The sequence below is a fragment of the Canis aureus genome, chromosome 15 (genome assembly GCF_053574225.1).
Source record: "Canis aureus isolate CA01 chromosome 15, VMU_Caureus_v.1.0, whole genome shotgun sequence".
Classification (NCBI taxonomy): Eukaryota; Metazoa; Chordata; class Mammalia; order Carnivora; family Canidae; genus Canis; species Canis aureus.
Window position 1 is genome coordinate 33,497,547 of NC_135625.1, and position 14,649 is coordinate 33,512,195.

The 14,649-nt window shown below is 35.5% G+C and overlaps 1 protein-coding gene and 1 long non-coding RNA gene across 6 annotated transcripts in view; one reads left to right on the forward strand and one right to left on the reverse strand.

Moving 5' to 3' along the window:
* Window positions 1–14,649, forward strand: part of WRN (WRN RecQ like helicase) — a 140,802-nt gene that overhangs the window by 40,088 nt on the left and 86,065 nt on the right. For all 5 annotated transcript variants that reach the window (XM_077849073.1, XM_077849072.1, XM_077849074.1 and 2 more), the window contains 3 exons: window positions 656–728; window positions 7,040–7,154; window positions 14,047–14,473. In XM_077849073.1, the coding sequence (XP_077705199.1) occupies window positions 656–728; window positions 7,040–7,154; window positions 14,047–14,473 (615 nt within the window). The remainder of the gene's footprint in view (window positions 1–655; window positions 729–7,039; window positions 7,155–14,046; window positions 14,474–14,649) is intronic.
* LOC144284489 (uncharacterized) overlaps window positions 12,883–14,649 on the reverse strand; it is a 41,173-nt gene continuing 39,406 nt past the window's right edge. The window contains exon 4 of the long non-coding RNA XR_013352889.1: window positions 12,883–14,468. This is a non-coding gene — a long non-coding RNA (uncharacterized LOC144284489). The remainder of the gene's footprint in view (window positions 14,469–14,649) is intronic.

The following is a 14,649-nucleotide window of genomic DNA, read 5'->3' on the forward strand; positions in this document are numbered from 1 at the left end:
GGGTCTCCAGGATCGCGCCCTGGGCCAAAGGCAGGCGCCAAACCGCTGCGCCACCCAGGGATCCCAATGGTTACTATTTTAAAAAAATCGTAAAACTTGTTGAGAACTCATGCAAGTTCTGTAGCATTTTTATTAATGAAAAATCAGTGTGACTTGGTTGCTCCTATTAACTATAGTTTATAAACAAGATAAATTTTTTATCTTTTAATAGAAACTATCTATAATTATTTTTATTCTGAAGTTGCTTATAAATCAAATACTGAAAGGAGGGCTGTTCATATGCTGACATTCACAGCTGATTTAATGAGATATGGGGAAGTGGATGTGTGTTGCCAAAAGATTTCTCTTACTTGATGGTATTTTGTTGGAGTCTCACTTATAAGTTATTTGATTTGGATAACTCCTTATAATATTGAATATTAAAAAATAAAAATTTAAAACTTTTATTTTAAGGCACAAGCAGTTTACTTTATCCATTCTTGCAATTGGTATGGTCATTTAATGAAGACATAGATCTTTGCATAACATAAGGTGAACGCAGCTTTTTGGGTACTTTGGGAATCACGGTTTTGGATTTTTCTAAAGATAGGACATATAGCTTTATTTTGGTTATCTTTTAGCATACTCTTTTTCCTTTTCTATTTTTTTTTTATAGGCTGGTCTCATCATTTATCAGAAATTAGAGATTTTAGGTAATGCTGTGGAAAGGTTTGCTATAAATAAAAAAGGTATGTGGTGCTCTAAAAATAAAAGATAAAATTATTGAATTTGCTCTTTTGTGAGGTTTATTTTCAAAAAAGTCAGTATTCACACATGTGCAAACTGTTTAGTATTATAACTTCTTGAGTGTCTGAACCATGTTGACATTTGGTGTGAGGTCTCTCTGGCCAAAGATTGGGATTTAGTCATGTTACTTGTTGCAGAGGAGGACTTACTACTTCTGCTTTATCACATTGCTGTTCATTAGGCTTCTTCAGTAAGGGCTTTGTGGTTTTGATAATAACATCAGTGATACAACCAGTTGTCTCCCAGTCTGGAGATGATTATATTCTTGCTATAAATATTTAAAGTGTACAGGCTACTTTATAGTGTCCTGGTTTAAATTTCTGTTTTCTTTCCTAAGGTAAGATAACTGCTGTTTTTCTCCAAAAACTATAGTTATTTTGTTCAACTTCAGTGCTTTTCTTAGATGTCTCAATAGGTCAGTGATAGCAGACCTACATAATAGAGTGGAAACACATGAGCTTTCATGTCACATAAACCAAAGGGGAATCCCTGCCATGTGACTTGAGATTAACATGTTTCCCCATTCTTGGAATGTAGATAATTGCCCAATATCTGTTGCATAGAAAGGTTGTGAGCACTAAGAGGGACAGAATATTATAGGTACCTGTATTGATCTGTATAGAGTTGTTATTCCTATTGTAGCTTCTTTTGGAGATTTTAAATAATTGTGTTTGTTAAGAGGTTAATTAAATTCGTGATTTTGCTAAGTAAGTTTAAAGATATGGCATGACCTCATATAAAATTATATTGTACTCTTTTTAATTGCCATTGAGAAGGGATTCATGTCCTTTGTGATAGACCCTCCTTCTTTACCCAATAGGGTAGAAGACTTACTTTCTTTCCCTGGAAAGCCACTTTTGAGGAGAGCTTGCTGACTCTCTGTAGTCAAAGGTACTGTGGCTAGAAATTACCTTGCTTAAATTGAGCAGATGATATGTTTTTGAAGTTGATCTGGAAAATAGTACAGAACTTATTTAAATCATAACAGAATTAAACTCAACAGAGGAGATTCTTGGTTTTCTGAATTTGGGGTTTGTAGAATTACTTATAGGTTATACTTGTAATTTTGCCTCTGATTAAAATGCTTCCAATGAATGTTTAAGATATTTCTCAATAAAGCACTGTATATTTTTAAGTCGCTACCAGTAGTCCTGGTATCTGTATTACCTGTTGTTGCAGTGCTACATTGTTTGGCCCTCACCTTTATTCTTTATTGTATTATATGTGTGAGTATATTTTGACATCTGATGTGAGGTATCTTGACTAGGATCCTAGTGAATTGTAACAAAGTTTACCACTGTTTTTTTTCTCCCTCCCCCCTGTTAAAGAGCCAGAGCTATCAGCCTCATTGTTGTTTAATTTCCCTGAAGTATTTATAAATGATATTTCACATGACCACTTTTGGTTATAAGATTGTGTTTTTTTCTTCTTCATTAAAGAAAATGGATCATAACATCAGAAAATAAAAGGATATTTGTGCATTGTTTCTCCCTGTTAAAATATTAGCTTACTCCAGGATGGTAGCTAATAAACACTAAACAATATAACAGATAAAAATGAACTTACTCATTTATTAAAAATTATTGAACATTTTATGATATGGGGATATGGAAGTGAACAAAACACTCATGATCTACTCATTTATTAAAAATTATTGAGCATTTTATGATATGGGAATATGGAAGTGAAAAAAACACTCATGATCTGCTTCCTGAGAGGAAAGTCTGCAGTTTTGTAGGTGATAGAGAGATGAACAAAAAAGGCGTAGGTATAGGGAGGGAGGTCTTATGATGTGGGAAAACAAGGCACTGTGGTTAGCACATAGGAGAGCAGTCTTACTTGGAAGTATTTTTTTTTTTTAAGATTTTATTTATTTATTCATGAGATACAGAGAGAGAGAGAGGCAGAGACACAGGCAGAGGGAGAAGCAGGCCCCATGCAGGGAGCCCGATGTAGGACTCGATGCCGGGTCTCCAGGATCAGGCCCTGGGCCGAAGGTGGTGCTAAACCGCTGAGCCACCCAGGCTGCCCCATACTTGGAAATATTGCAGTATTTCCTGGAGAAAGTGATGTTTAAGGGAAGACCTGAAATAGGAACAGGAGTTAGGTGGCAGAAGAGTACAGGAAACCATAGATGCAAAGATAAATCATAGTATTTATAAGCAACTGAAAGTAGTTCAGTGTAGTAAACTCTTGAATATGATGGAGTGAGGGATAGAGAAGCAGAATAAGGAAAGCAGATAGGCCACATTTACATTAGGAACTTACATTTTTCCCAAGAGGTATTGGGTTTAAACACAATAGTACATGAATTACATGAAACAAAAAACGAAAGAAAAAAAGAGTAACTTGGGCTGTAGAGTAGAAAATGGATTGTAGGAAGTCAAGGGTCACAGTGGTAAACCTTGTTAGAAGGCCATGAGAGCAATCCAAGGGAGGGGCGGTGGTGACCCGATTTGGATGGTTGTACTGAGGATGGAGAGAAGGGGATAGATTTAAAATACATTTAACAGAGCAGTAGAGTCAGCAGAATTTGATGTGATGATAAGAGCCATGTGTGAAGGATCATTCCTGTGTTTGCCATGAACAACAAGGATGAAAACCATTGAAGAAAAGGAACAAGATTTAGAGCTGAGAAGTCACAGTTGATTTTAGACATGTTAAAGGAAGGAAGACTGTCAGCATACTGCAGGTGGCCCGGTGGCACTTAGATATCCAGGCTGTAGCTCAGAGGACAGTTTTAGTTAAAGAATTGTGAGTTAGGGATCTCTGGGTGGCGCAGCGGTTTGGCGCCTGCCTTTGGCCCAGGGCGCGATCCTGGAGACCCGGGATCGAATCCCACGTCAGGCTCCCGGTGCATGGAGCCTGCTTCTCCCTCTGCCTATGTCTCTGCCTCTCTCTCTCTCTCTCTCTCTCTCTCTGTGAGTATCATAAATAAATAAAAATTAAAAAAAAAAGAATTGTGAGTTAGAGATAAAGAACTGGGACTAAGAATTTGGAGGAACTCTTAGTTTTTAATGTTTGCATGCTGGAAGGGACAGTAAAGGAGTTGCCTGCCATTGGCATAGAAGGAGATTAGGAGATATGGTGTGCAGAGAGCCAAGCGAAGAGCATGTTTTATGTAGGCATTATCAACTGTCTTAAGTCCTTCTGAGAGTTTGAGAACCTGAGGATTTAGAATTAATTAATCAGTTTTGGCAATGTGGCTATCATTTGTAACTTGCTACTCCAGCAGCTTTGGTGTACTGGGTGACAAAAGGAATTTTCTGGGGAGAGAGTAGTTATTTGGGGCACATGCTACTAAAACAGAACAGGGTCCACAGTCTTTGGTAACATGAAGGTGATTTAACCAGAGCAGAAGTAGAGTAGCGGAATGGTATGAGTGAAAATCATAGTAACATGAATAGAGGAATTATTAGATGTCAGGAATATGAGAAGGCATGTGTAAACAACTTTTTTAGAAGATTAGTTTGGAAAGGGGATATTCACTCATTCATATAACATACTTGATGGGTGTTTGTTATAAGTTAGAGTTTGAGTTGTGGGGGAAAGTGCACTGAACACCGGAGACCAAGAGCCTTCACTTCATTCAGAGAAATGGGGGAACGAGCCATGTGACTATCTGAGGGAGGAATGTTTCAGGTATTGGGGAAAGAACTCAGTGTCTGAGGGTTATTGCTTGCCTTATTTGAGGAACAGTAAGGATAACTGAAGTGAAATGATTAAAGGTGAGAGTGGGAGGAAATGAGGCTAGAAAAGGAGATGATTTAGGGCCTTATAGGTGGTGACTATGGCTTCATATTTTATTAATTAAAATAAATGCAAAATGGAGTGATGAGAAGGCTGTAGAGGGTTTGGAACAGGAGAATGACATTAAATTTTAATTTAAAGGGTTTTTTTTTTTTTTGGCTGCTACAAAAGGGCAAATGTTGAAGGAAGTCTGGTAGTCTACTCTAGTAGTCCTAGCAAGAGATGATAATTGTTTGGATTAAGCTGGTAGCAGTAGAGATGGTAGATTGTGTATATGTTTTGAAGGTATATTTTGTGAAGAATTTGCTGATGAATTCTCTGTAAGGGATGAGATGTAGAGACCAAGAGGACAATCAAGATATTTTGGTTGGATCAGCTGAGTGAATGGAAGGATCAGTTACGGTGGAAAGGTTATGGGAATAATGGGTTTCAGTGAGAAAAATCTAGATTTCAGTTTTGGATATGCTAAATTTTAGATGCTTATTGATATCTAAGAAGATATCACAGTTGGAAATGTGATTCTGGAGTTTAGGGGATAGGTTGAGGTTGGGAGATGTAACTTTGGGAATCATTGAGAAACAGCTGGCAGTTAAAACAGTGAAACGAGATGAGGTGAAAGAATGACTGGAATAAAGAACAGAGGAGGTCCAAGTATTGGTGTTGAGGGCACAGTGACATTTAGACATCAGGGAGGTGAGGAGAGTACAGCAGAGGGCCTGAGAAGGGGTGGTAGTAGAAGACAGTGTGAGAGGTATTGTGTCCAGAAGCAAGGGAAGAATGTGTTTTTTAAGAAAGAGGAAGTTATCAACTGTTTTAAATAGCTCAGAGTATCTGAGAAAGATGAGGAACTAGACCTGACAATTAGATTTGACAGTGTGGAGGCCACAGGCAACCAACCTTTCCCAAAGCAGCCATGCCTATACTCGTTGAGGCAAAGGCTTGGTTGGAGTCAGCTTAGGGGAAAATGAGAGTAGAAAATTTGAGACAATGCATGTGTAGAACTCTTTCATGGACTTTTGCTGTAAATGAGAGTGGTTCTGTGGACATAGACTAATTAGATTGGGGGTGGGAAGATGAGATAGTTTTCTTTTTCTATTTTCTTAATGTCATGAGGGGTGAGGTTGTTCCACGAGTAAAAGGAAGAGCAAGCAGATGTTAGAGGCTTAGAGAGAAAGAAAGAGGTATGAAGTAGTCATACTGATAGTAGGAAAGTGGAAAATATAAAATAATTAACAGTCACTCCGAAGAGTTCCTTGAGATCTGTGTCATGAATTTAAAGCAAGTTGAGTTATGTTGGCTGTGTTTTATCTTCAATTATAGTCAATTCTTTTGAATATAGGCATCAAGTCGGTAAAATAGCTGGGTTTAATTAGAGAAAGGGTTTTCCTAGATAAACAGTGCTTTGAAGGAAGGAAGGAACAAAAGAGATCAGAGTCCATACAAGGAAATGATTACTATAAAATGGGTAAGAAAGGAAAAAGAAAAAAAAAAAAAGAACATGGCAAGGAGTACGAATGGGAAGGATCAGGTATATGGAAAAGGTGGTAGGATCAGTGGATTTGGTTCTGAAAATATAAAAGAATAGTTGTATTGGGGAGGGCATCCTGGAAAGCAAGCCAGCAAGCTGACGTTCAGAGGATGGAATGCTTACAATTGAAGTTTGGAAGTAGTGACTTTATTGGCAATTATAAGGTCAAATGACTCCAGAAATGGGTGGCTGAGATCAGTTGAGGAAAAGATTGTTGGAAATGAAAGGATCAAAGCACGGAAAAGGCTACACTTTGAGGTGGAATTATCACGAGTAGTAGTGAAGGGGAAGACAGTGAACCAGGCATTAAAATCTTCAGTACACGAAAAGAATGTGATTTTTGAGGTCACAAGATGCAGCAATCAGGAATAGCAGATGGTACAGTTCTATGTCACATGCTTCAGAGGAGCTGGACTTTTGGGGGACAAGAGAAAATGGTGACGAGCTATAAGAAACTCTAAGCAGGAGAAGGGTTCAAGGAAGGATGGCAGGGTGTGGTCTTGATGGAGAAGGATGTACCAGATCATTGGGAGTTGGGAAGATGATCGCCGATTGGAAAGGCTTGCATTTTAGTTTGATCATGACTGGTAACGAGGGAAGTGAGGCTTGGCTGTTGGTTCAGGTTATGTTTGCCAAACTACATTTCATAACTAAGAACCCACATGGTGTTCTACTGATTTCTGATTTTGAAATAGTATAGGTGGGTTCAGATTCTCAATTCTGCCTTCTTCTGCCTAGGTTGATTAACCACTGGTTGTAATATATATGAACGTAGATCATTTGGAATTGAAGTAGCAAAAATCTGAAAGGGAAGTAAAGTGACTGAAGTGATACGGAGATAGGTTAAGGAAGTCCTTTTGTTGAGATTCACTTAATTAAGGAAAGAAAAAGAAAATGTGGGCTCTAATACTGTTTAAATAAGTGGCTAAATAAATAAATCTGTTTTTATTTTGAAAATTGATTCTTTTTGTCCAGAGGAGGAAATCCTACCTATTGATGTGAAGAAACAATTGACTTCAATCTCTGAGGAGATGATGGATCTGGCCAAGCATATTCCTGACGCTTTGAAAAAATTAGAAGATCCACAGAGGTTAAATATTATCTGTTTTTGCCAATTCTGTTTTGTTCTTGCTGCATATTCCTATTTATAAAGAATTACTGTTCATTAAGGTAGACTCATAGAAAATTTTTAAAACATTTTTATTTAAATTCAATTTAGTTTACATATACTGTATTATTAGTTTCAGGGGTGGAATTTAGTGATTCATCAGTTGCATATAACAGTCCTCATTACATCAAGTGCCCTCCCTAATGCTCATCACCCAATTACCCCATCCCCCAAACCCCCTCCCTTCTAGCGACCCTCAGTTTGTTTCATATAGTTAAGAGTCTCTTATTAGTTTGTTTCATATAGTTAAGACTCTCTCTCTTTGTTTTCATTTTAAATTCTATTTTTCCTTCCCTTATCCTATATTCATCTGTTTTGTTTCTTAAATTCTCCATGTGAATGAAATCATAGGGTATTTGTCTTTCTCTGAATGACTTATTTCGCTTAGCACAAAACCCTCTAGTTGCATCTAAGTTGTTGCAAATGGCAAGATTTCATTCTTTTGGATGGCTGAGTAATATTCTGTTGTGTGTGTGTGTGTGTGTGTATATATATATATATATATATATTTATACACCACATCTGCTTTATCCATTCATCTATTGATGGACATCTAGCTCTCTCCATATTTTGGCTACTGGGGACCTCACTGCTATAAACATTGAGCTGCATGTGCCCCTTCGAATCACCATGTTTGTATCCTTTGGATAAATATCTAGCAGTACAATTGCTGAGTTGTAGGGTAGTTCTATTTTTAATTTTTAGAGGAATCTTCATGCTGTTTCTCAGAGTGACTCTACCAGTTTGCATTCCTGCCAACCGTATTAAGAGGGTTCCCCTTTCTCCACATCCTAGCCAACATCTTTTGTTTCCTGAGTTGTTCATTTTAGCCATCCTGACAGGTGTGAAGTGATATCTCATAGTGGTTTTGCTTTGTATTTCCCTGATGATGAGTGATGTGAAGCATTTTTCCAAGAGTCTATTAGCCATTTATATGTCTTCTTTGGAGAAATGTCTGTTCATGTCTTCTGCTTATTTCTTGACTAGATCCTTTTTAAAATTTAAATTTAATAAGTTCTTTATATATTTGGATACTGGCCCTTTGTCTATTAAGTCAAATATCTTCTCCCATTCCATAGGTTGCCTTTTAGTTTTGGTCACTGTTTTTTTGCATGCAAAACCTATTTATCCTGATGAGGTTCCAGTAGTTCAATTTTGCTTTTGTTTCCCTTGCCTTTGGAGATGTGTCTACCAAGAAGTTGCTGCAGCTGAGGTCAAAGAGGTTGCTACCTGCTTTCTCTTCTAGGATTTTGATGGATTCCTATCTTACATTTAGGTCTTCCATCCGTTTTGAGTTTATCTTTTTGTATGGTGTAAGAGAATGGTCCGGTTTCATTCTTCTGCATGTGACTGTCCAGTTTTCCCAATACCATTTGTTGAAGAGACTGCCTTTTTTCCATTGGATATTCTTTCCTACTTTGTCAAAGATGAGTTGACCATAGAGTTGAGGGTCCATTTTTGGGTTTTCTGTTCTGTTCTATTGATTTATATGTCTATTTTTGTACCATTACCATACTTGATGATTACAGCTTTGTATACAGTTTGCAGTCTAGAATTGTGATGCCTCCAGGTTTGATTTTCTTTTTCAACATTTGGGTGTTTAGGGTCTTTTCTGGTTCCATACAAATTTTAGGATTGTTTGTTTCAGCTCTGTGAAAAATGTTGATGGTATTTTGATAGGGATTGCATTGAATGTGTAGGTTGCTTTGGGTAGCATAGGCATTTTAATATTTTTTTCTTCTAATCTTCTAATTTTTCCATTTTTTTGTATCTTCCTCAGTTTCTATCATAAGCGTTCTATAGTTTTCAGAGTACATATCCTTTAGCTCTTTGGTTAGTTTTATTTCCAGGTATCTTACGGTTTTTGGTGCATTGTAATTGGGATCAATTCCTTGATTTCTCTTTCTTCTGCCTCATTGTTAGTGTATAGAAATGCAACTGACTTCTCTGCATTGATTTTATATCCTGCTGAATCCCTGTGTCAGTTCTAACAATTTTGGGGTGGAGTCTTTTGGGTTTTCTGCAGAGTATCCTGTCATCTGTAAAGAGTGAAAGTTTGACGACGTCTTTTTTAAAGATTTTATTTATTTATTTGAGAGAGAGCGAGCACGAGCAGGGTTGAGAGGCAGAGGGAGTGGGAGAAGCTGACCCCTCACTGAACAGGGAATGTAGGGCTTGATCCCAGGACCCAGGGTTGATGACCTGAGCTGAAGATAGACGCTTAATGGACTGAGCCACCCAAGTGCCCCAGTTTGATGACTTCTTTGCCAATTTGGATGCCTTTTATTTCTTTTTGTTGTCTGATTGCTGGGCCTAGGACTTCTAGGACTATGTTGAACAATAGTGGTAAGAGTGGACATTTGCTTCTATGTATTTTTTTAATTCTTCTTTAATTTCCTGTTTGACTTATTCATTCTTTAGTAGGATGTTCTTTAATCTCTGTATATTTGTGGTCCTTATAAATTTCTTTTTGTGTTTAACTTCAAGTTTCATAGCTTTGTGGTCTGAAAATATGCATGTTATGATCTCAGTCTTTTTGTACTGGTTGAGACCTGATTTGTGACCCAGTATGTGATCTTTTCTGGAGAATGTACCATGTACACTTGAAAAGAATGTGTATTCTGCTGCTTTAGGATGAAATGCTCTGAATATATCTGTGAAGTCCATCTGGTCCAGTGTATCATTCAAAGCCATTGTTTCCTTGTTGTCCTTTTGCTTAGATGATCTGTCCATTGCTGTGAGTGGAATGTTAAGGGCTGCTACTATTATTATATTATTATCAATGAATTTCTTTAAGTTAGTTATTAATTGGTTTATATAATTGGCTGCTCCCAAGTTAGGGGCATAAATATTTACAATTATTAGATCTGCTTGTTGGATGGACCCCTTTATTATGATATAGTGTCCTTCATCTCTTATTACAGTCTTTGGTTTAAAATCTAGTTTGATATAAGAATGGCTACTCCAGCTTTCTTTCCATGTCCATTAGCATGATAAATGGTTTTCCACCTCCCCACTTTCAATCTAGAGGTGTCTTTGGGTCTAAAAGGAGTCTTATAAGAAGCATATTGATGGATCTTGGGTTTTTTTTTTTTTTTTTTTATCCATTCTGATATCCTATGTCTTTTGATAGTAGCATTTAGTCCATTTACATTCAGAGTAGTTATTGAAAGGTATGAATTTGGTGCCATTGTATTACTTGTAATGTCACTGTTCCTGTAGATTGTTTCTGTTCCTTTAGAGTCTTTGTTACTTTTGAGCTCTCTCTCTGCTCAAAGGATCCCCTTTAATGTTTCTTGCAGGGCTAGTTTAGTGTTCATAAATTCTTTTAGTTTCTGTTGGTCCTGGAAACTCTTTATCTCTCCTTCCATCCTGAATGACAGCCTTGCTAAATAAAGTATTCTTGGCTGCATATTCTTCCCATCTCGTACATTGAATATGTCATGCCAGTTCTTTCTGGCCTGCCAACTCTCTGTGGACAGGTCTACTGTCAGCCTGATAGAAATTTGCTTCAATACATGCATAGAGACTGATCCATAAATTTGAGAAATATCTTTCCAGTTGTTAAATTGTGCATTAAAACATTTAAGGCTTTTCTGTCTGCTTTGTAGGATGTTTTATGAAACAAAGCAAAATAAAATTCAGAAGTCTACAGAAAGTATTTTCAATTCAAAGTTACCTTTTTCTGTAGTGTCTAATTTTATTTATAGTGTGGTCACTTAAAATGTATAAATAAAACAACTTTTTTTATTTAGTTGCTTCATTTTTGGAGATTTTGTCTGATTATTAAATAGGAATTTCATGTAATCAGTAGGCTATCACAACAAGAGGCATTTAGATTTTAAATGCCATTTTATAGCTAAAGCCCTGAATAATTTGAGATATTTGGATTAATAGACATTGGATTACCGGCACCTTGTAGTTAACGGTTTCTGGACTAGGCATTGCCCTAGGCTTAATTGCTGAATGACTTCATCTAAAAAGCAGCAATACTCTTGAAGAGTGAATGATTACAGTGTAGTTATATATTGAGGCAAAAATACTTTGTAGAATGTCAAGCAGTTAATTGAAATAGAATTCTGATTCTGACAAAATACAATGTTAGTGTATTTCTTTTGGGTGAGATTTGTGATCTATTTTGATTTTGGTATTTCAAAATATGATATAGAGATTCAGCTCTTTTTCAAAGTTCTTTTTCCCCCAGCAATTTATTTTAATAGTTTTTATGTAACAATTTCTGGAAAACATAACTCAAATGGGGACAGGTAACAATAAAACCATTTCATATTCTATTTTACATTTTTCCCTCTATGAGCAAAAAATAATCACTTTACATAATGTTTACATGTATTTCAGATTTTTGTTCTAGCAGTTAAACAATCTGTTGAATGTAAATTATGTCTGCTTAATGTTGTACTTTGTAATAACAGAGCTAAATAGGTTTTCTTAAAACTTGAGAATGGGAAGTAATTGGATTCATTTTTAGTGAAGAAAGATCTTGGCAGGTTTCAGTGTCAAACGAGGACTAGTTAAATTTCTTACTTCAGATTCTTTGTAAGAAGTGTATAGTAATACTTAACTTACCAAATTACACCTCAGAACCAGAGAGGGACAAAAAAGACCTCTGAGTGCTAAAATACATGCCATAAGCATGAATTCAAACTCATTTAACTACGTTTCCAGTGGAGTGCATGAAGGCACATTCAGAGTGTATTTGCTTTTCATTTATAGATATAGTTTGACAAACTTGGCTATCTAGTTAAAATGAAAACCAGGTATCACTAAGAAATGATATGCACATGAACACAGCTAGAAGTTACAGCTGGCAATCTGTGAGAGTAGACAATAGTAGAAAAATCAGAACTGAGAACTTTTAAAATAGAGCAGTTTGTGTTTTGTTACCGAAGGGAACAGCTTTATGCTCCAGTGAACCTGGAAGATATTGGATTGTATGGTACTACTTAGTCATTGATTTAAATTCATTACACATCTGTTGTATTGCTGTCATGTACTTAACATTCTGTGGGGTGCTGATTAGCTTTCTGTAGGCTAATATGCGTTAATAACAATCATAAGAAAGAAGGAAAAGTATATTGTCTTACTGAAGAAGACAGCCTTTGATATTTGTTAAACAGTTACCTTACATGAGACATGTCATTCTATGACATTAGCACAGAATAAATGAGCTCTTACAGTCTTATCAATCTATATATCACTGTTGCTATGTTTATGTGTTACAACATTCCCATGCATGTAACAATTACATGGTGTCACATATCTGTTCTTCCTAAAGTATTTATCTACAAATCTCATATTTGAACACCTGTGTATAATGCTAAGTGTTCTTTATAAGATTTGAAAAGTTTTAGAATGTTAGATTAGTTTTTAGGTTTTGAATTTGATTTTGATTTTGTTTGTATTGATGTAGAGTTGTCAGCTTAAGCTTGAGCTCAGCTTTGGTGCTATTTTTAGTTGGAAAAAAATCATGAAACAACTCAGCATTTTTGATAGTTTATTCCCATAAATGATCAAATTTTTATTCAGATCATTAATATAAAATTTTAAAAGTCATATTGGATTTTATTAAGTATTGTTTTAAATACAGAAGAATTAGAAGAGCTAAACAAAAGTGTTAAATAGGAAAACTGTCTTATATTCCCTTTTTTCTCTCTAACCTTTGCTTTTATGAGGTAACTAAAAATTGCTTTAATAAACCCTATAACCAACAGATACAGTGCCTTATTTTATACTCTAGCAGTGGTTTTCCTTTGCAGTTAATCAGGTTTGGTTATAAATAGCTGTTTAAAGTCACTTAGTTAAAATGTCATATGAGCAATTATAATTAAGGAATTAAGAAATCCATATTATGTTTGTTCATGTACAACTTCTCCATATTTTCTTGTTATATTTGCACACTGATTTTTTTTTTTTTACTGTTCTAGAGAAATGTGTCTGGTTTTATGATTATTGGACATGCACAACAGCATCATTTTGAAATGATAACACAAGCACTCTTATGTGTTACAGTTGGGACTAGTATTTGATCAGTAAATTGAATCAGTTAAAACATAGGATCATAAAAATTTTCTTTTAACTTAATATATTAGTGTATATTTGTTTCCCAATGTTTCGATATTCATCCTGGCTTTTTCATTAAATATAGGACTGCTCTTTGGAGTTCTGCAGAGTGGTTCTTGTTTAAAGTACACCCGTAATGTATCATTTGCAATTTCTAATTTTAGCTTTTTTAAAGTGGAGTGAAAACTTAAAACACTGGAAACAGTCTGAATGAAGAGTCCTGGGAGTTTTTAAGATTTTTTCCTCCAAACTTTTATAGTTGTTCTGGCTGTAGTTAATTAGGCAGAATCTTTCTTTTTTTTTTTTTTTTTTTTTTTTTTTAAGGAAATTTGCTGCATCTTTTGATATGTTCAACTTAAAAATTTTTTTAGGTGGTGATGTATCATTGATTTGACTTACTTTTAATTAAATTAATTACCACAAAAAATATAACTGGCATAAAGAATTAGTTTGGGACCAAACACTGCTGACACTTAATAAGCATACAAGTCAACAAGCATATAAGCATGTGTGCTTAGTAAGTGTACAAGTTGAATGCAGAAGTACCTTGCTGTACTGGAGAGTGAACCATAGTTGAAAGCATATGGTGACTATTAGGGAATGAAGAATAACTTTAATCCAATGTGTCCTTTAAATGAAGATCAATTTAGAAAGCTTGTACTTATTAAAAAGCATTACAATTGTGCTGATACTGATTGAAGTTAAAGTTGAATTATACTTTCTTAATTTTTTTTAGGGTTTCTCTACTATTAAGTGCTATTTCAGAAAATCTGTATTCATTGAGGAAGATGATAATTGGTTCTCCTGAGGCCGAATTGAGGCACAGCACTAATGTTCACTTATTATCATTGGGAGATCCAACTGCTGATGAAGTACAGCAGAAACAAATTAGAGAACATAAATTTTTTCCTAAAGTTAAAGATGAGACTTGGGACACAACATTTGATAATTTAATTAAACATGATGAAGGAACCGAACCTCAAAACAAAGTGAAACAAAAAGAAGATGGACTTGAAGATGGATTAGAAGTTGGCAATAAATTGAAAACGAACACAGAAAGAATTTGTTTGATGTCATTAGATATAACAGAACACGAACTCCAGATTTTGGAACAGCAGGCTCAGGAAAAATTTCTTAATGATGTCACTTGCAAATCTCCTGAGGTAATAAAAAAGAGAAAACAATGTTCATTCATTAGTAGGGGTTGGCTGATTTTTTTTTTTTTTCTGTGAAAGGACAGATAGTAAACATTTTAGGCTTTGCTGATCACACGATTTCTGATGTTTCTATTCAATTAAAACTTAGTTATTGCAAAATAAAATGTATAAAATTCTACCAA